This window comes from Sabethes cyaneus, chromosome 2 (assembly GCF_943734655.1).
Source record: "Sabethes cyaneus chromosome 2, idSabCyanKW18_F2, whole genome shotgun sequence".
Classification (NCBI taxonomy): domain Eukaryota; kingdom Metazoa; phylum Arthropoda; class Insecta; order Diptera; family Culicidae; genus Sabethes; species Sabethes cyaneus.
The window spans coordinates 190,113,580-190,139,136 of NC_071354.1; the positions used below are offsets into that span (position 1 = coordinate 190,113,580).

General features: G+C 40.7%; 1 protein-coding gene across 1 annotated transcript in view; it reads right to left on the bottom strand.

Moving 5' to 3' along the window:
• Nucleotides 1-25,557, bottom strand: part of LOC128734978 (retinal homeobox protein Rx) — a 108,974-nt gene that overhangs the window by 71,816 nt on the left and 11,601 nt on the right. The window contains exon 3 of the mRNA XM_053829401.1: nucleotides 88-1,227. Coding sequence (XP_053685376.1) covers nucleotides 88-1,227 — 1,140 coding nt within the window. The remainder of the gene's footprint in view (nucleotides 1-87; nucleotides 1,228-25,557) is intronic.

A 25,557-nucleotide genomic window follows, 5' to 3' on the forward strand; every position in this document is an offset into this window, starting at 1 on the left:
CCATCCAAAACTAAAAATGTGCCTAAATCTTGACCAAAAATTAACTAAAGTAGCTTCCGCGGACGGTAGTGCAAATGAATTACTCACCCTCGTCATCGCTTCCGGAGCCCATCTTCTCGCCCTGTTCGCTGGGCGTCGTTTGATTCATCTCCTCGCTGGACGCATAGCTAATGCCACCGTCCTCACCACCTAGCTTGTCCTGGCTTTCTTGACCGCCTGAACCTCCGCCTCCTCCTCCACCACCAACGCCTCCGCCGCCACCACCACCACCGCCAGGTCCAGATGCAGACCCGAGCCTATAATCATCAGGTCTATGTTCGGGCAGCACCGTGCCGTGTATCGACGAGCCCGCGGGCAGCTGAGGCACATGGGAGGAAGGTTGTGATTGCTGCTGCTGCTGCTGGAGAGGATGCTGGGATTGAACGTTATGCTGCTGCTGATGCTGTTGCTGTTGATGGTGATGATGGAGCGTTTGCTGATGTAGTTGCTGCTGTTGATGATGGTGTTGAAGCTGCTGCTGTTGCTGCTGAAGGTGCTGCTCGGCGTCGAAAGCCGCCGCTTGTCGTGCTCGTAGATCATCGAAATTTTTCATATAATCGAAACTATTAGCCTTAATTGATTTATCGGCTGAGTCATGCAGTTTGCTATATTTGCTAATGGAGCCTTCGACTGGGTTGCTATCGGGACCACTGCCAGCGCCTCCGCTTCCTCCATCCAGAAGGTGATCATCGTTGTCCGAGTACTTACGTTTTAGAGCACCCGTCGTCGGGGAGGAAAGTTCATCTTCGTAATCATTCACGGTGCTGTTTCCATCCTCACTGCCAGGTCCTCCTCCGCCACCTCCGTACTTATTGCTACCATATCCCGCTAGCGATGCCCGGTAGTTACGATCGATGAAGTACTTGTTGTTCTCCTTCAGTGACTTCATGTACTCCAGCTCGGCATGGGAAGGCAACGTGTTGTGTCCGGGGTGCAGAACTCCCGGATGGTGATGCGACTGGTGATGACCGGCAGCAGCCGCCAGTCCGGATGGATCCAGCGAGGCAGCAAAGTCGAGGTTTTTGATGTGGTTCTGATAGTTTGCAAGCTGCTGGAATTTATCCGGCGATGGACTGCCCAGGTATTGGTTCGCTAGCGGAGCCGTTTTGGCGAGCATCTGCTGCTGATCGCAAACTTTGATGTGACCCACCGGGGAGGCGCTCAGATCCGTAGCATCGCTGCTGTCTCCTGAAGTGGAAAGAAAGAGAAAAGATAATAAGATTGTTAGCGATATTGGATTCTGACTTGCTCTATTTTGTTATTGTTATTATTCTAAACTACTACTTGCTACGTTAATCTAACTTCACTCAAGCTAACAATTTTGCATACAAAGCAATCCACTAAATCAACCCAAAAAACACCGGAATGCATGACAATAATTACTATGTTTCCCTTCCCGAAGAGCCTTGCAAACATTTTGACGCGATTTAATTACAGAACTTTCTGAGCACTTTTATTTTCCCTGCCTAACTACATGTAGGTATACGAAGCAAGGCAAAGCGCAGGAGGTAATTAATTTGTCAAAATTTCCCCGAAGTTTGCCGGCGCACCAAATGTTGCAGTTTTCCCCAAAAACGATTTTGTTTTTTTTATTTCGCCTGGTTTTCAGAAGGGGAAAGCGCTTTTTCACGCTAATAAATAACCACCGAAAATTGTACGGCGGAGTGTTCGTACCGACGGAAAAGTTTTTAATCATAAATAGCTACTTTGGCGTTCTTCGAAATCAGATTCGCTGGATTGCTTCCCCAATCGTGCCTTCTTACGTGTTTTTGTGTTGCATTCACAGACAGGCTGACTGCCGGGGCAAACCTTTACCGAACACGCGATTCCAGTTAGCGAAAGCCGATGTGTGCTAGCTTGGCAGGCAAATTATGAGTAATTTGAGGTTAGTTATATGTTCTGCAACACATGGCTCTTGCTACGTTACTATCGGGGGTTCAGTTCCTTTGGTGTTTTAATTTTACGTTCGTATTCCCTCACTTTTGCTTGAATCTGAAAGAAAGTAGTTCATATGTGCCGCGAAAGGGCTTTCCCTTCGTTGATCGTTGTTTAAGCTGAGGAGTGCTGTATGGAAATTATAGAACAACGTGCTCATAATTAGCGAGTCAAGCCCGTGAAACAGTAATTGCCTTTTTGTGCAACTAAAAAGCCGAGCAAATAGTTTCAACTTTCAAGAACCACCATCCATGCTGGAGGCCAACCAGCGCAGTGTGTCGTTCTGCTCTCACCCACACTTTGTTTCCCGCGTATACCAAACACACGTAGGCCTCGTAGGCTAATTCGATTATAGTAATAGCCTTAATTTAAAAATCCACTTTTTACAGCTCAACTCCGCTTCCATCGTACGTAACTCGCGCGGTTTAGTTTTGACAGTTGCAGGCTTTTCCCCGGTCACAATAGTGTGGCGGCGGTGGTGGACCGCAGCGGAGGCAACCAGCACGAAAAGCTTGAATATTATATCGATTTAATGAGTGGAAAGCAGCTGCCGCTGGCTGCCGGGCAGCGAATACCGACGACGATGACGACGGGGGGAGAAAATGATTTCAATTTGTTTTGCCGCTCGTGAAACTACGATCACTTCACACATAATTAATAATAAAATTATAATTTTTGTTGATATTTGATTAATTCAGCTCAGCAGGGTGGGTGGCAGCGGCGGTATAGTGATTCGGTGTGGTGCGGTCTTATCTCTAGCATCTGAGCTGCAGTGTTGCCGGTATTAACGGTACAAATTCAGAAATAAAAAGTGGGGATGTGAAAAATTGTTTCACTTAAAACGGCATTAGGTTAAAATTAATATGGGGAATGTGGCAATTTAGTTAAATGAACAGATAACACAAATACCATAATTAATATTTAATTGGACTAATAAGACTAACTAAGTTCATCTTTTCGAGTGACGCCCCTTACAACATTGTAAAATGAATAATGAATGAAATATGTTAATGAATTTGTATTGTTAAAATCTTTTAACGTAGTTCGAAATGTTACATAGAAGAGATATTTCTGGAGCATAATGTCTAAAAGATCTCTTTCGGTCCGGAAAGTTGAAGCTCAATTTATTAATTGAAATATACGGTTTTCAGCATGTGCGGGTGGGGGGATGTTGTGCTCCAGAAGGGCACTCGTCTTTTTTTGAGCAGTTACCTGTAATCAATGTTGCAGAAGTATAAATTTGTGAAAGTTTTTGTTAATCAATAGATGTCCTGATGAAGAAGAGATACCACTCGAAGCGTCGACTCTAAACCGAAAATAAATCTTGTTATACGCAACCCGTGACCAAAAGCCAACCCAATTTTCAAACAAAAACAAGCAGTCGTTTTTTTACCATCATACTAAAGAATGAAAAAAACTATTCAGATAATCTACCAGTTGACGGAATTCGAATTTCCGCGCCTTTCGTTCTTCTGCCATCACACGGATAAAAATTTATTCTCCAAAACGAGCAAAATGACTTATGATTTCAGATTTCTAGCTTATGTTTTATGAAAATACACCATGAATAATAATCATGATATCACGAACTCTGTACAGTATAACACAACGAAAAATCATGAACTATTATTCATGATTTTGCGCTGCCTGATATGGCAGTTCATTCATGATTTGACAGCAAATCAAGTTTCATGATTTCATGACTTTATTCATGGTATCGGAATCAGATTTCTTTCCGTGTAGGTTCTGCATAGCCAACACGTATCGAACATTTCTCAGGCACTCGTTTACGTAAATTTGTTAGAGGACCCGGATGCAATGAGCCTGTGGCTTTCCAAGCCATAGGTATAGATAGTCTGCTAAAACAGATATTTCTTAACGAAATTCGACAGTTTTATATGCTTGAAAACGTCTGCCATCTTTTCCCTTACGGTTGCGAAATGGAGCTACTGCGAAGAAAGCCGTCTGCCTTGACGTAGGTTTCGTCGTTCATCATCGGTCTACGAGAAAATCTACGATGGATGGTACACAGTACTGTGTTCGGATTTCAGGTGGATTGTCAAGTTCATTCGCACCACACAGGGGGCTTCGTCAAGGTGACGGCTGTTCAACATAGCGCTACAAGGTGTTATGAACCGAGCGAATTTCAACACGAGTGGCATGATCTCCAACAAATCTATTCGATTTGTCTGCTTTACCGATGACATGGATATTATCGGAAGAACATCTGTGGTGACGGCTGAACAGTACACCAGTACCACTGACGAACTGACATGACACATAGAAGAAAATTCTTCAAAAACCATCGTCCTACACATTTTACTTGCACACTAGTGCCCTCTGTTATGCATGTTGCGGAGTAGCTTTCATTTGCAGGGTTTTATACTGTAGGTTTTTTACATTTGTATGGTTTTATACTGGAAACTCGAAGCAACACTCGAGCGCCGCGGTGTGGATATGTTGCGAAACATGCTTTTTTGAAAAATAAGTTGTTTTTGAATGGACGATGGAATTAACGCGAGTGTCTTGTCTGTTTGTCTGTGCCAGTACTAAAGCTCGAAGCAGAAAAGATTGAGTTGAAGGTAAATACGTCTAGAACAAAGTACGTGCCGGAACCGAGGCCGACCGACGCCGCTTTGGTAGTAGTATAATGATCAACGGCGATGAGTTTGAGGTAATTGACGAATTTGTCTACCTTGGCTTACTGGTAATGGCGGACAATGACTCCAGTCGTGAGATTCGGAGGCGTATCATCAGCGGAAGTCGTGCTTACTTTGGGCTTCACAAGCAATTGCGGTCCAGCAAACTAAGCCCCCGTATAAAGTATATCCTGCACAAGACGCTCAATAGACCGGTTCTTCTCTACGGGCACGAAAATGGAAAATGCTCGAGGAGGACTAGCGAATGCTTGGAGTTTTCGAACGACGAGTGCTAAGAACGATCTTCGGTGGCGTACAGGAGAACGGAGTATGGAGGCGGAGGATGAACCATGAACTCGCGCAGCTCTATGGCGAACCCAGTATCCAAAAGGTAGCTAAAGCTGGACGGATACGGTGGGCAGGTATGTTGCAAGAATGCTGGACAACTACCCTGCAAAGATGGTGTTTGCCTCAAATCCAGTAGGAAAAGACGGCCAGAAGCGCAGCGAGCAAGATGTTTAGATCAGGTGGAGCGAGATCTGACGGAGAGTACTCGATGTCCAAGGAATTGGAGAGCGCCGGTAACACACAACCGAGTAGATTAGAGAAACTTTGTTCAACAGGCTTTGTCTTAGGACGACAAGGCTCTTAAGTAAGTAAGTAACCTCTTATAATTCGACAGCCCGACTTTATACTCGGTTTGATGCACGATTGTAGACGATACTGTCGGCTTGTTTGCGACTTCTCGAACGGAGGCAATGGCCAAATAAGGTCAGGGGTAATCACAAGAGAGACTCGAACAGAGAGATTAGCGTTCCATTTGAATGTGCTGGCCACATTCTGTGTCGTCACTGTAATTTCCGGCTTTCTATTTCTCCAAGATCTCCTATATCAAACGTTCTTTAATCATTTTTATTATGTTTGTGGCAATTGATTAGGCCGTTTTCAACGATTTCGTTAAGTCAATGTACGAGATTTTCGCGAACAAAATTTTGATGCTATGATCTCTTATTTAGTCGCGATTTTAAAACTGAAGTAAATGTATAGTAATGTAAGTAATGTAAAATAGAGGCATTATTCTGCACGCACAAACTTTTCAAATGCACAATTAACACACAAGGCGGCAAGTTTGAATTGATAGTATTTTAATCAGTACACATTTTATGAATCAAAACAGTATGAGTCAGTGTTGAACATCATCCGTCAACGCAGTGTTGAAAAATTCATAGCAGCAAAAAACTCAACGAGATTTCAAGCACCATGAAATTTCAACCTTGATCAGAAGCGCCGAACTCACATATGAATTTCTCTCGCTATTATACGCGATGTCTCTGTTGCTATGTGATGTGAACCAAACTCAGCTGTGAGCATTTTGCCTAATTCTTCCACAGCCAGGGATCGCACGATCACTTTGATTCAATTCACATTCATTTGACAGTACCGTCTCAGCCAAGCAAAATTTGACAAAGTTTTTTATGGCATATTTGTAGAATTAGTTATTATCTACAATTTTGCCAAATAAGGTTTTGCTGTATCTTTTGTAGTTACGGCGCTACAATGCTAGTAACTCGTTAATGACTAAATGAGCGTTCACTTAGTCACTAAAGAGGTACTAGCATTGTAGCACCGTAAATACAAAAGATACAGCAATGCTTTATTCAGAACAGTTGTAGAAAATAACTAGTTTTCAATCGTCCCATATATAACTTATTCATTCTGCATGACTGAGACGGTACTGTCAAATGAATGTGAATTGAGTCAAAGTGATTGTGCCATCCCTGAATGGCATTTCATAAAACGAACCAGAGAGCGAAAGAGAATTAACCACCAGAGAAAACATCAGCAGCGAAAACAGCTAGCACACATTCATGAATTAAGATGGCAAGCATATTGGCGGAATTTACATTTTTCCTTCGCGGGAATCGACATTTTCTTAACTAGAAAGTAAGAAGCCTAATAAGAATTAGATAAAAATGTAGTTTAAATGTGTGTTTTAGTTTAACTTTTCGATTTATTTAGAGATTCAATCTCTCACGCTCACTCACAGTTACGTATCGCACAAGAGAATGCCTATGCTGTTCGACAGCGAATTTGTATGTATATGTGTGTAGCTCCGGGTAATAGTTGAAGCAAAGCAGGATATTGTGAGTTTCATTGAAAGTTATCCACCGCACTGTTCAAAAATGAAATGCTCTTTCATGATTGCTGGGTCGATTTTGATATTATTGGAAGAAATTACACAGAAATCATAAAGTTGTGGTTAGTTTTGGCCACCCAGTTACGCGAACAACATGTTTGTTTACAACATTTTGGCAGCAGTTCTAGCGCGGTGTTTGCTTCAAGCGCGGTTTTTCCCTTAGACCGCGTCTAACTTTGGGCAAAGCACCCAATATGATCAAGCGGGAAGAAATATGTGTGAGTTTTGTGCTTCTTGCTATGAAAACAGAAAAACTCACGCGTGCATAGGATCAAGTTGACATAATTCACAGTTGATTTTGATTTTTGACGAGTTTTGAGACTTTGAGTTTTTAACATCACTGCGTTAACGTTACCACCAATATTGTTCTGTCAATTAAAATTACTTGAAAAATTATAATTTCAACAAGATAGCATTACACAAAGCAAAAAATGAACGTTTTATCATAGACCCAACGGAGGAGAAAAGATATCAATCATCTTCAAAACTCGCTGTTTACAGCCCTGCACTGAGAAAACTTTTCGTATAGTATCTATGTGCCCCACATATAGATTTTTGATATGTGCCCAGTAAATGATCTTTATGTGCCAAACAGTTATTATTCATGTGCAAGCGAAAAATTAGCACATACTATTCATATGCGTATAATTTTTATGTGTATAATTGCACATACTATTCATACGCGTATAATTTTTATGTGTGTTTCTGGAAGGATCGTGTTTATATGCGGCTCATGATAATCATATGGAATTTCATATGGAAATTTACTATTAGTTATGTGCAGAATATTTTGAGTGTGTAAGTAGCAAGGGAACCGCCTTCAATTCTTATTTTTTTAAATCATCGCTCAAAAAGATCATAGCAGCATTGGATTTGTGAATTCAAACCAAGCCGTTTTGAGCCTTGAGGCATGTAGTCAAACCAAACCACGCGAAAACATCATAGTTGCCCTGAGGAAAATGTGCATTTGTAAACAATTTAAGAAAATCAAGAACAAAACATCTGCTGCTTTGTTATCTTACAGAAATCAAAGCTTGTTTTTATTACTAACCCTTCCCCCACGTTGAAAACATTTAATTCGATCGCTTTCTATCAGTAGCTCATCTTTGTTACAACTCAATACAATGTCTTTTCACTTCTCATCGACCTGTTGGAACCGGAATGATTTGTTACTTTTTCTGGTTTACTTCCCAAGTAGAGACATCAGATTGGTATTGGTTTAATTATTGTATTTATTATTAGACTTGTTAGGAAGGAGGAAGTGTTGTCACTTTTTCTGGCGCACTTTTCTATCACAGTACGCAGACATCAACTTGGTCTAGGTTGATCATAAAATGGTTAGGAGCTGTTGGGACGACGGGATTTTGTCACTTTTAACCCAACGTACTTCCCAAGCAGAGTCATCAAGCCATTGGTCTACAGGGTGTTAAATAAGTTCGAATACAACTTTTCATCGTTGTGTAAGTGCGCATCAAGTGCATTCTGTGTGTTGGTATTGGTGCCAGCTTTAGCCTTATATATAGGTGCAAGGTGTCGACTTGATTACCGCGCGCGATGAAGGAGTATCGCTACGTCGTAGTAAAGTTGTTTGCGAGAGGCGAGCGACCCGGCGACATATTTCGGCGGTTGAAATCTCACGGGGTGAAGCGGAATTTCAGAGCGGTACGGCCAAGGACCATGCTAGATCCGGGCGGCCGCGTTCGGCAAGGACGCCAGTAGCCATCAAGGTGGTGAGGGAGCGGTTCAGTGAAAAACGAACCGCTCGATCCGGAAGACCGCTGTTGTCCTGGATGTGTCGATCGCGTCTGCCCATACCATCATGGCGAGAAATCTTCGATGCAAGCCGTACAAGAAACGCAAGGTTCACGGGGTAACGGCGGCTACAACGAAGAAGAGGTTGGACAGAGCAAAACTGATACTTTCGCGGCACACTGGTCAGGAGTTCGTGTTTTCTGATGAGAAACTCTTCATCTTGCAACAGCTGCACAATGTCCAAAATGATCCGCTTGTGGGCGTCGACGTTGGCCAGTATCCCCCCGTCCCACATAAACAACCCACGGTTCCAGAGTGCCGCGTCGGTGATGGTTTGGGGGGCCGTATCCAAGCGTGGGAAGCTTCCACTGGTGTTTATGGTGAAAAACTTGAAAACCAACGCCGCGTACTATAAGACCGAGGTTCTGGAGAACGTTGTGGCCCCGGCACTTCGTGACCTCTGCGGGAAAGATCATTACGTCTTTCAACAGGACGGCGCACCGGCCCACACGGCGAATATTGTCCAAGCATGGTGTCCGGAGAATTTGACTGATTTTCTCAGTAAGGCTTTGTGGCCTCCCAGCTCCCCGGATCTTAATCTCCTGGACTTTTATGTATGGTCAAACATGTTGACCAAGCAGAGCGAATATAAAGTGGCACTATGGATCAGTTTAAGAAGCTCATTTCCAAGATCTGGGACGAGATGCCCATGGACTTGGTGCGTGCCGCGTGGATTCTTTTGAGAAGCGTCTCAAGCTCGTCATAAAGGGGGGATGATGATGATGATGATGATGATGATGATGATGATGATGATGATGATGATGATGATGATGATGATGATGATGATGATGATGATGATGATGATGATGATGATGATGATGATGATGATGATGATGATGATGATGATGATGATGATGATGATGATGATGATGATGATGATGATGATGATGATGATGATGATGATGATGATGATGATGATGATGATGATGATGATGATGATGATGATGATGATGATGATGATGATGATGATGATGATGATGATGATGATGATGATGATGATGATGATGATGATGATGATGATGATGATGATGATGATGATGATGATGATGATGATGATGATGATGATGATGATGATGATAATGATGATGATGATGATGATGATGATGATGATGATGATGATGATGATGATGATGATGATGATGATGATGATGATGATGATGATGATGATGATGATGCTGATGATGATGATGATGATTATGATGATGATGATGATGCTCCTGATGACCCGGATAATCGAATCCCCGGATAATTGAATTTCCGGGTAATCGAATCCCCGGATAATCGAGTCCGAACTGTAATACGAAAATGAACGTCTGTTTAACGATTTCTTTCGTTGCTTTCTACAACGAAGTAGATTCATAAAATCAGTCCTGAGTGTTGCGTATCAAAGTTATAACCTCCAAAAAAAGCTGACATGATCGAGAATCGAAGTCGAGTTTCGTTTGTCATATTTCCGCACGAACAGCTCACACAACCGCGACTATTGCATACCAAGAAGATTCCAATTTACAAGTCTATTTACTCTTACATACAATCTTAGGAACCCGTTCTCGTCGAGAACGATGCCAGACAACAATCGTGGGGTTTGGTGCAAGATATGCTACGAATGTGCTATCGTACAACACACGAACAATTCGTATTAACAACATTTGGGGCAGACAATAGGCCTACGAATGTTTTGTAAATGGTATGAAATTATTTTTACCAACTACAGGTATTGTTTTAGAAATATTTCTATTTGAAAATATACGAAATTATGTTCTCAGTGTACCACGTTTTACGAAACATGTTTAATTCTTAGTGAAGAACTGTAGAAATTTGTCTTCATTTGTCTAGCTTCATTTAAGTTAGTGATCGTTGAATTAATTCCATCGAACAACATTGAGTTAACAAAACCAATAACATCACGAAATCGTAAACATAACTCGCCAGCATCCAATTGCTATGAAAACAATAATTACCCAGCTTGAAACAGACAAGCCAACAAGCTTTTAAACTCAGGTTGGCAACTTTGCGACATCTCTGCTTGGATGGGGACCCGTCGGGCAGGTAGGCAGACGAATGGGCAGCACACCATTGCGTTGCGTTCGGTTGCTGGCGGATTGGTGCCGGCCTCAATCAAAACAGAAATAAAAATACCATTCCGTACGAAAACAATCAGCGACAGAGGCAGCGGCAGTGGCAGTGCAGTGAAATGGCCCGGCGTACGGGCGTACCAATTAATCTTTTAATTACGAGCGCCAAATTAATATAATCGTCATAATGGTATGCATATCGGTCAAGATCTAGCATAGCAATATCAACTCGGCTCGGAATTGCATGCCAGAGCCCCGGTGGGAACAGGTGGGGGCGAGTTGCTGATAATTCTTTTGAGCCTCCGGTGTGATGCCTGGCTGCCAGCCTGCCAGCAGGGAGCGATTATGTCCGGCAATCTGGAATGTCCTGCTATCGTATTTGAGACTCCAATACTATTCTGACTTGATTTCTAGTTATTTTATCTGGAAGTTTGTTTATTATCAAAACCATTGGATTGCGATAGAATTATCAAAACAACGAAATAGACTGCTTTCGAGTGCGGGCGGCTGTGCGTTGGAGTGTGAACGATAATTAATTCACTTACTTAATTGATAAAGATCGCCGACCCTCGCAAGGATGCCAGCGAGGACGGTGCGGTGGTGGGACGTTGGCGTTGTGTTGCCATCTCCAGCCGACTGTGAAATGTGCGTTGGATAGCAAATATCCCACCTATTTTTGGATTTCACATAAAAACTGAATTATTAGGTCATGTCAACAAATTTGTTTGACATTCGTTCGCATTCCAGGTAATTAAATTGAAAAAATGGCATGGCAATGACCGTTTTCTGATAGATTGATATTATTTTGACCCAGTAGTTTGTAGTTTGAGACAAGCTCTGACCAGATTCCGCACTAAAACCATCAAACTGTAATGAAATTAAGCTCCTACACTTGATCCGAACCTCTCCATTATTGTGGGAGTGACCTCAAACGCTAATGGACCGTACGTTCCCATCCGTTCTGCCTTTAATGATTAATTAAGTGCTAAAATGGATGCCTTTTATGTTGCCCATAAAGGAACATTGTTATTTATCCACACCCGGGCTCCTTCTTCGTCCGCTTCGCTGCTCGCTTTATTCACTTAATTGAAAGCTCGTCTCGGTCAATTTGACAACTTTGAAGGTCTCGAAACTGAACACCACCACAGGTGAGAAGTGTGAAGAAATCCCTTTCACGCTCGTACAAACTTATTTGTTGCTTGGTGGTTGCGGTTGGGCATTAATAAATCAATCAAGCAAAATTGATTAATTTATCTATAAGCAGGCTTTATGCGCTCCGTAGCGTTTTTTTGCCTCTCTGATCAGCCATTCAGGGATTAACGAATCGGGCAGAACCGACGGTGGTGGTGGTGGTGGATTGTTGGCCAACATTTATAGCCCGGAAGATCGACAGCTGGACAGGTGAATGTATATACATTCGATCGTCGGTCGTCGATGGCTGGAGGCGATCGCAAGCGGTAACGAATATGCGGCCAACGGAGGATAAAAATAGGACCGCGTTTTGATCGGTCGCGGGAGATTTTCATTAGCAGGCAATAAACACATGTTTCATTTTGTCATTCAATGATGGAAGACGGAATTGGGGAAATTTCAGTGAATTAACTGATCAATAATAATTTTTTGGCTTCAACAGTCACGGAACAGTGCGGAAGAAGCCACATCATTAATAATTAATTTGAAAGCAATTGATTCTTTCATAATTTCTTAAATTAAAAATTGATGAAAAAAACGCAGATATATTTTAGGAAAAAATTCCCAATTGCTGTTTTCTCAGATGTAACATGAATAAATTCGTGTCTCTTAAGTCATTCCAGCCGTAATCCAATAACCATTAATACTCCTTATAGAACTAACAAATTTTGCTTGTCGCCGGTTCCAGTTTGCCAAAATTTAAGCACCAAATTACCCGTTCTAAAATACATTCTGTTATTCCTCCTGTAGCAAACAGCCATGACTGAATGGATCGAATACCACTCACTACAGTAGTGTTCCTATCAAGGATCAAGATCGCTAAAAAGCAGCAGCCCACAGTGATGGACGAGAACGAGAATCGTATCTGCTAATTTACAAGCAGCTGCTCGAAGCTCTAGCTAGCTAGCTTGGGCTTGCATTTTAGCAAAACAGAATCGCACTTTCAGAACCCCTTTCAATTGAGGCGTTACGGACAGGGTCGAGGGCCCTGCCAAGTGATCACTTCAGTGCTCATTGAAACAAAGTGAGCGACAGGGAGGATGCATTCTTTCATTGTACATACCTACTCTACGTTCGGTGGGTTCACTGATGGTGTAATGCAATGAAGTGTTGAAATTCACAAAACTGCTATTAGATAGCCATCGCACTCAATCATTGTGTTGCACAGCAAACGGCCGCCTGGGAGGTTTATCTCTCTATGAACGAGGTTCATTTTCTAGATTTTTCTTTTCCGATTACGACTGATATGGGTGAGAGGCTCGATGCAAGGACAGCTGGTCGATGAGGTAATTGTGAAAGGAGTTGATTAAGGGGTTTTATTATACCTTCGATTAACAATTAGTTAAGTACTCAACAAATTGATTTTTTATCATGAGAGAGCTACGATAAGCAAGGAACTTATATCTAATAAACAAAACTATACAATTGGCAATTGACTTCACTCATTTTATAATGGCAAATCAGACGGCTATAAACCGTCAATTGTGTCTGGCGAAAAAGGACCCAATCCAAGTCGGGAACGTCGAGACTTGCATGTCAACCGGCCGTAAGCCTACGGTGTGGAAATTGTTTGCGCTTAACTTTAATAGCTATGCTTCTATGGTAATGGCCTAGCACCGTGGTTGGTGCTTGCTTTGTATTCGAGCTACCCCGCACGGACACGTTGCATAATTTGTTGCAACTTGGCGAGCAAGCGACAAAGCACAAGGGACGAAAATAATGAAAACTTGTTGTAGCGGTACCCGCGCCACCCAGTGTTACTGTAGATCGTAAAGGACACAGCAACGAAGGAAGCTCTAATCTAAATTGCGCTCAAATTCAATTTAATTGAGAGTGATTTACTGCTCATGATTCAGTTGTCGCTATTAATTCCCGCGCGGAACTAGAAAGGAACGGTGATATGACCGACTCCGGTAAGCACCCTAATGGCTTTTAAATGCGTGTGATAGACGCGGGTCGGTATCAGGTGACTCCATTAGTCAAGTCATTAGCGCAGTCAATGATTTCTACACACGATAGCCGATAGGGATGGAAAGGCTAGGGCAACCGACAGCAGGTCCCGATTCGTGTTCGTCAGCCGGGTTCCCACACAGTTTTCTTTCAGACGCTAATTCTCCTATCAAGATCGACTGTCAATAAAATCGCTCAAACAGTACAAGAAAACCTCACAGCAGAGCACAACAGATTGAGAATTGAGATTCCTTTTCCACGTAAATGCAGGCGCAGTCGTCTCAACCGACGATGATGATGATGATCGCAAAGGGCATTTTTTTCGGAGGATCAAATTAACGGTCGATTTTGTTTTCGGATCAAAACCGGGGATTAGTGAGGTTGCAACATCGTGGCGTGCTATCGAACGTACGTACGTAATCCGTTCAATCTATCCAACCTAATTCAAATCAATCAGCTCGCAGCCGCAGACGACCGGCCGGGCCGAGAGGGGGCAAACATTATAAAATTATCACCCCCTAAATGGACTAGACAGGTTCGCTTCGCTCGTTGATGTGTTATTTTTCCGCTCGGTTCGTTTCGCTTTTTTCCTGTCTCGTTCATTTTCGATGAACGGTGGGTTAAATTTGAACAAAACGGAAATTGTTTATAACAGAAATTAAATGAGTATATTTATTAATAAAAAAACCTTCCCGTTATTAACGGCCAAAACAGGATAATGGAACAGGATTATGGAATTTTATAACAATTAACATGTGTGTCAAAATTTAAAACTATTAAACTAGTCAACTAAGAGTATCTTGCAAAATCACGCTGTTCAATAGCCTTGTTGTTGATCTTTGACTAGACTAGAATATAATCGTGTTTTGTTGCTTATCAATACACTCATGTTCCGATTTTGTCAGCTCCCGATTTTGTCTACTCCCGATTTTGTCTACCACCGATTTTATCAGCTTTTTATCCCGATTTTGTCAGCCTATAAATTTTGTTTAACTTTTGTGCTTTTAGATATGATTTATAAAACTTTTCAGTCTTCTTGAAACTATTCTGATTCTCTGGGAAGAGTTTTTGATTAAAATGATGCCTTCTTGAGAGTTATTTGGCGTCAAAATTAGGGTATTTTTATAGTAAAAGTTCTATAGTTCATAAACAATCAAAGATAGAGGTATACTATGTTCAGCAATGTTGTGTATTTTTACTATTTGTACATCTTTGTAGAACAAAAAAAAGTCATACAACAACTACAAAAACAGCTAAAATAGAAAAACTGATTTTAACGATTTTTCTTTTACGAGAAATAGGATTTTTCTATCTTTGCTGAAGAGGTAGAAGGTTACTGTCTTCAGCAAAATTTCTTGTAATAATATGCTGTAAAACTTTGTAGAATACATCAATGTGTTATGCTGAAACTAAAGAAAACTAATTTTTTTATTGCACTTTTAGGGGGATTAATGAAAATTTGAATTTCGCTGGACGATAGAACTTTTAATTATAAGAAAGTCTTCCAAAGGTTCCATAAGCTCAAAGCTAATGCGCACCAAAAAAGCTTGATTGCTTGATTTGTTATTTTATCAGTGACTTATTAATGCACAGGGTTTGTTTGTATCATAAAGCTCGTCTCGTTTCGAGTCCACAACAAACCTACGCGTACGCATCAGCTTAGGGTGAATATGTATTAGTTTCAGCTTCGTGAGAGGTATGTGTGGAGCGAGCTGTGATTCTAGTCATAAAAACATGGCTTCCTGTCATAGGCTTGGCCTTCACTGATTTTGTTTGGAAATGTCAAAGTTACAAAGGGATGGATTCAACACAATGAGGTATATACAGGTGTGGCCCTGTTGGTAAAGTGGTGTTAGTAAATGAAGAAATTTCATCATGGCGTGGGTGGATTCGAAAATCGACCATTCACGATCAAGCGTAACGTCAAACTCCAGAAACAACCGCATTGATCGGCGTGGTTTGGTTTTGTAGTTTGACTTCCATTACTGATTTTTCGTTATTATTACCATCAAATGTTTTCTTCGTCCGCATTTTTAATAGGGTACCGAATGGTATTTTCAGCACGCTACTAAATTCGGCATATATATTTTTTGCTGCGCTTTAGCAAATAAAAACTTTACCGCTATATAACAATACTGAAACGAATATAGCACTCATGGGTTTTAATATGTTATAACTATTTTCATAAAAATGTGAGTAATTTGCTAAATTTTATTCTGCTCGAGCCACAAATGCTGATACCCGAAAAAAAATTTACATTACATTTTGTAGTAGAAACAAGTTTTTATTGTGAACATTGAAACTTATGGTAAATTTATTGTAAAAGTGCCTCAAATTCAAATTTTATCCATATTTGTGTTTCTTATTTTATGCTATAGAATTGGCCATATTTCATTATATATTTACTGCCTCTTTTAATTTTTTTCGCCTAAAAAAATTACCATAAAAGGACGATAATTTCTACTGTAAAAGAATATTTTTGTTCGCGATAAACTAGATTTTTTTTATTGTTAAAATACTTAACAACCCGTCATTATTATGAAAGAATCTCCATGAAATTATGAAAGAAAACCATGAAAGTTATGGCGGACAACAATAAGTTTCACGGTTTGGTTATCTTTTCTGACGATCAATTTTATTGTTTTTACTGTATTTTGATTCCTACTATTACCATAATTTTTATCTTCTTGTCATGATTATTTTTTTTCGGGTAGGCCAAAAAATAGAAGCAATCGCTTACGCGTACCGCTCTTAATGATGGTTTAGAAAACACACAATTATGATCACGTTTACTTATTCTAGAAACTAAACAGCTGTGAATACGGTATCACAGAATAATTCTACTTCATCACGGAGGAACACAGAAATGCCCCTCTGATATGAAAAAATAAATCAATTTTCATTCACTAGCAATTTACAACATTTTGTTTTTAATTTCAACCTATTGTGCTCTATTTACACTACTGCAAGTATGCGAAGCAGATGCACCTGAAACTCTTTTATTGTGTTGAAATAGCTAGCTTTTGAGTGACAACCACTTGCTTCTGGTGCTAATGTATATGAACGATTCAATGTACACTAGCACCAGGAGCAAGCTGGTGTCGCTGCAAAACTAGTTATCTTCAACGAGCCGGTATGTAGGCAATACCGACTCGTTATCCATCTGTCTCTCTTTTGATCTGTTTTGAAGAACAGTAATCCACCGAATAGGCCCTTGGGCCTAAAACAGCCGCAGAAACTTCATCATTTCTCGCGACTATAATTCAAATTCAATAGCGTTTCATTAAGACCAAAACGCACTTCGAAATTCAGTAATGTTATTCTATAAATTGATATAAAAATTTGTATCGAGTAAATATAGTTTCAACGTAATTTCTGAATATTGTTCTGGCTACCGCTTAATGGGCCGAAAATACCCTCCCGTACGCTACCTCGTTGGATCCAAAACCGTTTAATAATTTTTTAGGAATATGTAAAGTCCCTGGCTGGTCCCTAAATCTGGCTAGTTGCAGAAGAATGAAGTCTTGGAAGACAACATTGGGAACCCGCAAAGAAGTTTTAAGAGATCATATGTCCGTTACCGACTCTTGAAAACCTTCACATCATTCGTGTGTATTTGTTTTCTGATCCGGGATTTATTTTCAGGCATTCCGTACATCCCGCGGACTGATATGAGGAATGCTGGAAGAAAACTGTAGGTTAAATCAAAGCTTAGCCGTGAGCCGCGAGGTAGATGATTTTAAGCTGTATGCTTTCCGATATGCACATTTCGGTGACTCTTGGGAAATGATAGTTGAAGCCGTATATTTGAGGTTTTTATGAGCGCCGAGCGGTCAAAAATGATTTCGGCCCGTAGGTTTCATGGGCAGATCCGATTTGGCTCTTATCAGTGCAAAAAGGGTGATTTTTAGCGTTAAAATGGTATTAAAAATTGCTATGGATCACAGTCTGCCATTTCTCAAGCGGTTTCGAACCTCCTTCTCCTTATGAGACCTGGAAGGAGAAGTGGGTTCAAATCTGGTTTTAGTTGGCTTCGATTATTGCTTGGTTCGATCCGCGGATCCCCCAACCTTCTTTTATATAAATACTGCAAATAAATCGTGTAAAAAGAATCATTTGTGATATCGACCAGGTATTTTTCTGCATTCCGCACTTTGTTCTTTTTGCAGTATTCAATAAGCCATCCAGAGGAATCAAGTAAAATCAATCGGTGACCATTCGATCTAGAAGTAAAACCTACAGCTTTTAATATTCGCCCTATACGAGCCGTATTTTCAGATATTTAATGAAGTGGAACAACGAGTAAGAATATGAAGAAGACCTGGTGCTCCAAAATCGTCATCTACAGTCCTTAATCATGGTAGAGGATGCCAGCCCAGTTAGCTTCGAGGTACGATGCTGGTCTAACAAGCTAGTCGTCGTATGTTCGAATCTCGGCTAGGCGGTGCTTGCTAGATAGAGTCAGTAGGATTATTACACTGGCCCCGTAATTTTCTTGTACTCTAACAGCCGGCTGTGAAGTCTGTCGATAAAGAAGGGTAATGTCTAATGACGGTTTAACCTTTCGTTACTCGCGCTGTTGTATTTTGTACAACACTTGTAGATTTTTGGATGTCATTTTGTTTTAAAGTAACAGATCGATGTCAAACCAAAATGTATTCTTCAATAAACTTATTATGAACAAAATGACATAGTTATTCAATACATTAATGCCTTAAACTGTTCAGCAAAATAGATGAGCATAAACCGAAATCGCAGAAACGATGCAAGCGGCGTGTGAGGGGTACCGCACTTGGCCCCTACTGGAATTTTCTCTTATTTCTTTATAAGGGAAAATGGTTTCTGTATATAGCAAAGTTATTTAGCAGTTGATGGCCATTCCGCAGGTGTGCAAAAGTTCATAATTTCGTGACTTCACGACGCTAGTGTATGGGCTAGTTTTCTGAATGTGTTCTATCTACGGAATATGTTTATTTGTAAGATCCTGTTTTCAGACAATGTTTTAGTGGACCAAAAATGCTAGGCTGATGAACGGAATTATCCATTTTTCACACTATGTATCATCACTGTGCAAAAAACTTTCTAAACATCCTGCCCAAGTAAATCAAAACACCACATCAGCCCTACTTTCTAACCACAGATGCCCTACTTTCTGCCAACAGCAGAAATGTTATCATACTTTATGTGATGAGATGTTTTATGAGAAACATATCTAAGAAAACATGATAACTGCTAGAAAAAAATTTAATCAATAGAATGCAATAGAATGCTACATCATTTAGTAACGATAAAAGGATCTTTCCGAATGCAGCAACTTGTATATGGCCGCAATTGTAAGATGTACAATTTACAGCGGGTTTTGGCGCCGCCTGGTGACAAACTTATAAAATTCTATCCCCCAAACGAAAGATCTTAACCTACTGATTAACTTTGCTGAAGACAGTAACTTTCTATATAGCCAGGATTTCGAGATATTCCGAGATAAAGAGTGTTGTACAAAATACAACGCGCGAGTATCCGTGTTACAAAAGTTGACGCGAGTAACGGAAGGTTACGCCCACGGCTTTTTGGATGCCAGCTGACGCCTACGTTGGCATCATCAATGAAAATCTACGTGAATGCGTAGAGGAAGCCAGCGTAGGCGAGGACTTCCATCTTCCAACAGAACATATACTGCCAAGAAAACGAGTATGAAATGGGGAAGAAGCGCCCTACATAGCTCTAGCCATCCCAAGCTCCTAGCTAGCGCCTCTACGTAGTCATACCTGGTCTAAATGACATTAGTTCATTCCCAAAAGCCCAGAGTACCCAGGTAGTACTTTTATATGCATGTAAAAGTAAAAAATCAGCATTACGTATAGATACGCAAGTTAATAAATCGTATTTGATGCGCAAAACTGGCATATATCTGCTAATTTTTTGGCGATATACATGATGAGCAATAATTATACGCGTATAATCTATATGATTATCCGATAAAGCGCGACTCACTTCATACTGCTATGCAATTCTGTCTTGAAAATCGTATATGTGTCAGTTATTATCCTTATTATCGACTGAAAATCAACTTGGCGCACTTTATTCATATTTAGTTACGATTCCGAATTTGTTAAGAGATATTTACGATAATTTTCGTACATTGATGTACCATTTGGTGCTAGCTGGGTATCACTTAACCTTTATTAGCCAAGATACTCCCAATAACTGGGCAATTCTGGACAATAAGGTGGATAAAACTGGCGTAACCATCAAGAACATGTGCTTCACAGCATTGTCGAGAGGCTGGAAAGAGATCGCAGAACAACGGAGGAAATTGGTGGAGAGCATACCGAAACGTCTTCAGAAGGTGCTTAACTCTAACGGTGGTCATATTCCATACTGAATTACTTTACAAGCAATTGCGATCGAGCAGCCTATTCCCCTATATAAAGTGTACCCTGTACAAGAAGCTCCTTTAACCGGTTATTCTCTACGAGCATGAAACATGGACAATGCTCGACGAGCACTTGCGAGTGCTCGGAGTTTTCAAATCCGGTAGGAGCAAGACGATCAAGAACGCAGCGAACAAGATGGTTAGATCAGGTGGAGCGAGATCTGGCGAAGAGCACTCGGTGTCCGTGACATTGGAGAGGTAGCCCACAACCGATTTAACTGAAGTTACCTTGTTCAACAGGCTTTTTCTTAGGACGGCAAGCCACTTAAACCAAACTGAAGATCTGAAGTTGGCATCGTTACATCGTTTTTTCATTATGAACTTTTAAAGTGGTTTATTTCTTTTCCAGGTAGTTCCATGGATACATTCCACTATTTGGCTCAGCAAGCTTCCGACGAAAAAACATGATAATCCAGATTCACTATAACGGAGATAACCGGTATTTATGACCAAAACGCATAAATATACCTGTAATGCTATGTTACTCTATAAGATGCAACTGCGCTACTGATGCTTGTCTTGGATGAAACCAGGGCAATTGTTTGAATATTCGCATTCATTTATATATTAACAAGCTGACCCGACAAACTTCGTATTGCCACAAACTAAACTGTGTTTTACATAAATCGTGAATCTTGGATGATCTTTGCCACAATCTCGAGTTTTGCAAGTTTCTGAGGAGTTCATGGGTGTTTTAATATACAGATTTTCCTCACAGTAAAGTAGAAAATATCTCCCCCAACTTCTAGAGTTATGAGAAAATTTGTATTTCATTTGTATAGGAGCCTCCCCTCCTCAAGCAGGGAGAGGTTTCAATTCACCATAGAAAACATTCTAGTCTCCAAAAACACTCATATGTCAAATTTTGTTCCATTTGATTGATTAGTTCTCGAGTTATGAGGCAATTTGTATTTCATTTGTATGAGAGCCCTCCCTCCTAAAAAGGTAAGGGGTCCTAATTCATCATAGAAAAAATTCATGCCTCCAAAAACACCCACATGCCAAATATGGTTCCATTTGATTAGTTAGTTCTCGAGTTATGAGGAAATTTGTATTTCATTTGTGTGGAAGCCCCCCCTCTTAGTGGGAGGAGGGGTCTCTAACCATCATAAGAACCTTCCCTGGCCCCGAAACCCCCTACATGTAAATTTTCACTCCGTTCGGTTCAATAGTTTTCGATTCTATAAGGAACATATAGCAGCCAGAAATCCATTTTTATAGGCATACATTTGTATGGGAGCCCCCCCTTTTAGTGGGGGGAGGGGTCTTTTGCCATCGAGAGAACCTTCCGTAGCCTCGAAAACCCCTACATGCAAATTTTCACGCCGATCGGCTCAGTAGTTTTCGATTATAAAAGGAACATAGGGACAGACAGACAGACAGAAATCCTTTTTCATAGGTATAGATTTGCCACTGTCAACTGCGGTGCTGGGGTTTTAACTAGGGTACTGACATCTGTACATCTTTATATCATGAATATTGTTATGTTATTTGCAACACAAATTCTCTTTCAGGCCCACAACAAATCCTACCCTGCATGACAGAAACTTCATGAGGTGCTACCACCAGCCATACAGGGTGAGTAGTAATAAAATGGGATAATTACAGACGTGTCTGTATATTTTTCGTTCAGAGTGCATTCAAATGTCAACAAAGCTTGCAAGTTTGATTTGAATTTTTATTCGTTTAAGAGTCGTGGTAATCATGAACTAGAACAGTCTGGATGTAAGATGGGCAAGAAACTTAGAATTTTGCAGTCAACCTTGAAGAATATTTTGAAAGATGATCTTCGATTGATTCCCTACAAAAACAACGGGTGTATAGTTTGACTGAAAAGCAGAAGCTTGCAAGAGTCGAAAGATATCGGCAGCTGCCTAAGCGATGATTATGAAATTCTGTTTTCGGACGAAAAAATGTTCCTACAATAGGATCACAACAACCAACTTGCAGCACATCTTTCTTTATTCCTCGCGACAAACTGGCTGTTCAAAGGTTTTAGAACACTGATGGCTCTTGAATATGATCCATGCGGCCCGCGGACGGGTTTGATAGACGGGATAGGAACTATAGGTTGAATTTATTAAGGTCAGAAGTCGTTCCGGGCCGCCGATCTATTGAGGAGATCTGACCCAAGTAACACACAAAACAAGTTGGAAAATAATATTCGTGAAAAGTAGTCGCTTAAGAGTACTATAACCGTATTTTGAAAACATATGTCGTTATTATTAAGGTGTTGAGATGTTTTGGGATAACATGAATTTATTTGACAGCTCATATCAAATGTATACTGTTTGTTTTGTGAACATGTCAACAAGAAGTTTTTATTATGTCTCCATTACTAACTTTAAACTACTGAAAGAACAAATTATAGCTTATGCTATAATAACGTTTTTAATTGGTATGAAATAACCCGATACATACTTCTTTCAATTCTTGTTTCATTAGACTTCAATTTTTTGCGCTTTTCAGGTAATAGAGAAGTTCTGATATTTGTAATATTATTCTGTTCTATAACAAGCTGTGTTGCTTGGGGATTTAGCCCGCATTATGCTTTTACCGTGGCCACCACTGATTTAGAATGTTTCCAGAATGCTGGTATGGGGATGTTTCTCCAAAAATTTGAAGGTTCCATTGCTGCCCATTGAACCTGGTGTTCAAAACAACACTAAATATTACATCGATAATATTTTGAAGAACCATTTGCTTTCCTTCGTCAAAAAATACTATAAGAATGTACCATACTGCTTCCAATAAGATTCTGCACCATCTCACCGGGCGAAAGCTACACAAGCTTGGTGTGAGGACAATTTTCCGGATTTTATTTCTTCGAAAGAGTGGCCTACCTCTTCGCTTGGTCTGAATCCACTCTATTTCGATGCATTAGGTTGCATGCTAGGCAAACTAGGGAGCACCAAAGGATTGACAATGGATACTTTCAAGCAACGTTTAGAAAAGATTTGGGATGAAATACCTCAAAATATCGCGTGTGCCAGACTGGTATGGTAATTAAAGCAGAATTCAGCATGAAGGGAGGATATGGACTTGAGTATGAATCTATACTTAAGTTAAATAACATCGAATGGTGTGATTCTACTAAAATTCGAAAACAGAACCACACGCTTATCAAGACAGACTCGGTTACGGAACACCTATAGCACTTTTTCAATAAATGACCAAAATGTCGTATCGCAAATTAATCTTTAAATTGGCAAACTTTTTGTACAAAAATTATAATACGCAACTAATTTGTTCCAAATTTATGTTATATGTTTTATGCAACTCAAAAAAAAAATAAAGATTTTTCTTTTTAACCAATATTTCCTTACATTATTCCCATGGTGAACTGAAAACTGAGAGCCTAAATTAAGCGTCGATTAAAATCTCCACTCGTTGCATGCTCGCTCGCTGGCGCTCGTCACCACCACACCGTCGCACTTTGAGTAGGTACACGAGTAGACGCTCTCAAATAGGCAGACCAGATAGATGGATAGACAGTCAGACAGACGGACAGACAGACAGACAGTCAGGCAAACGGTCGCTTGCCGCACCAGCAGCAGAGCCGGGTTGCGTTTAAATCGAAACATCTTGTCTGCGGAACAAGTTGTAGTTTCACTAGGATTGGGCAAAATTCCCGAAAGTATCGATAATTGAATATCAATATCAAATCCGCCGCTTTATCGATACCGTCGATATATCGCTCGTGAAGCATCGATATTAGATTTATCGATACTATTTAAGGCGGCATTCTGGGATTAGGAAATGCTACTCAAAAAAAGGGATTCATAAAAATTAATCAATAAAAAACATGTTGAGCAAAGAGAGGGCCCCCAAAACACGCACGCAACACATCACTCGCTCCAGTACAACTCTATTTCGGACACGTCGCTTTGTACGGAAAACCGCACCACAGCTGTTCACGCCCGACTGAATCGTATGCTGCCCCGGAATCCACAAAAATATGATGGGTTGTACTCCCGACACATCTAGATGACATGCCGAAGAGTAAAAATTTGATCCGTATTAGCACGGGCCTTCAAAAGCCAACCTGGTACTACCCTACGAACTCTCCAGCCACCGGGGATAGATGACGTAACAAAATCTGTTGGTGACTTTGACCAGCGTTATGCTGCGGTAATTGCAGCAATCTATCCGATCCCCCTTTCTGTAGATGGGACAAACCACACCCTCAATCCACTCATCCGGCAGCTCTCTCCCAAACCCCTGAAACCATCCAGTGATGTGTCGTTGCTGGCGGTTCTTGGCCATTCCTGCAGAGTTCCGCCGGGAGTTGCTCCTTTCCGGTTCTAGCTCTGCTCGATCTCTGTCCCACCTCTGCCACTTTCACCGCTATTATGGCGCGTAAAAAACTGGAAAATCTCTATGCCTTCAACGCCCAATACTACTCTATGTGCTCTCTGGTCAGTTTTGAATTGCTGAAAATCGCATATCGTACGCACTTACTGTTCAATAAGCGTTAAACACGTAAGTGACATTGTTCAAGGTTTTGCATAAGAGTCAATTCCAAGGGGTCGGACACTCAGCACATTGCACAGCACGGTTGCCAGATCGATAAGATTATAACGAATTTAACAAATCTTGCAGTTCGGCACTTGTACCGAAATCGACACAGTTCGGCTCGTTTCAAGTCGTCTAACATAAAAACGGCTGTGTCGAGGTCATTTCTAATAAAGTAAATTTGAGAATTAAGCTTAGAAGCTACCCGAAAAGAAAACAGTGCGAGAAAAAATCCTAAAAATTTTGTTTTTTTGAGCATTTCCTGACCTAGTTTTAGTCTATATTTTTTCAGCTGCATATCCCGCTTTATCAGAACAGTATCGGGATGAAATTATCGATTTAGCATAATATCGACGTCGTAAGTATCGATGAAATATATCGAAATATCGGCCTTCGAGTATCGATATCGCGGGTATCGATACGGTATCGCCCAATCCTAAGTTTCACGCAGAATCGCTCGCTCGGGGTAAAACCTACCCGTGCACACAGCAAGCAATCATAATCCCCCTGCTTTCGATGATGAGCTTATAGTTAGGACTTGGGACTGGTTTGTTTTGCTGGACGACATTGAAACTGACAGCGAAAGAGGTATTACAATTTTAACGAAAACGAGAACATCGTATTTTAATTGATTTATGATGGATTAAAGCGAACAATCTATTATTGTCATCAATGGTCGTGAAAAGCAGAACTGATTCGCAATTGATATTGAAAATACACAAATACAAACATTGGTTTTCTTTTGAAGTCTTCTCCCGTCACCACAATGTT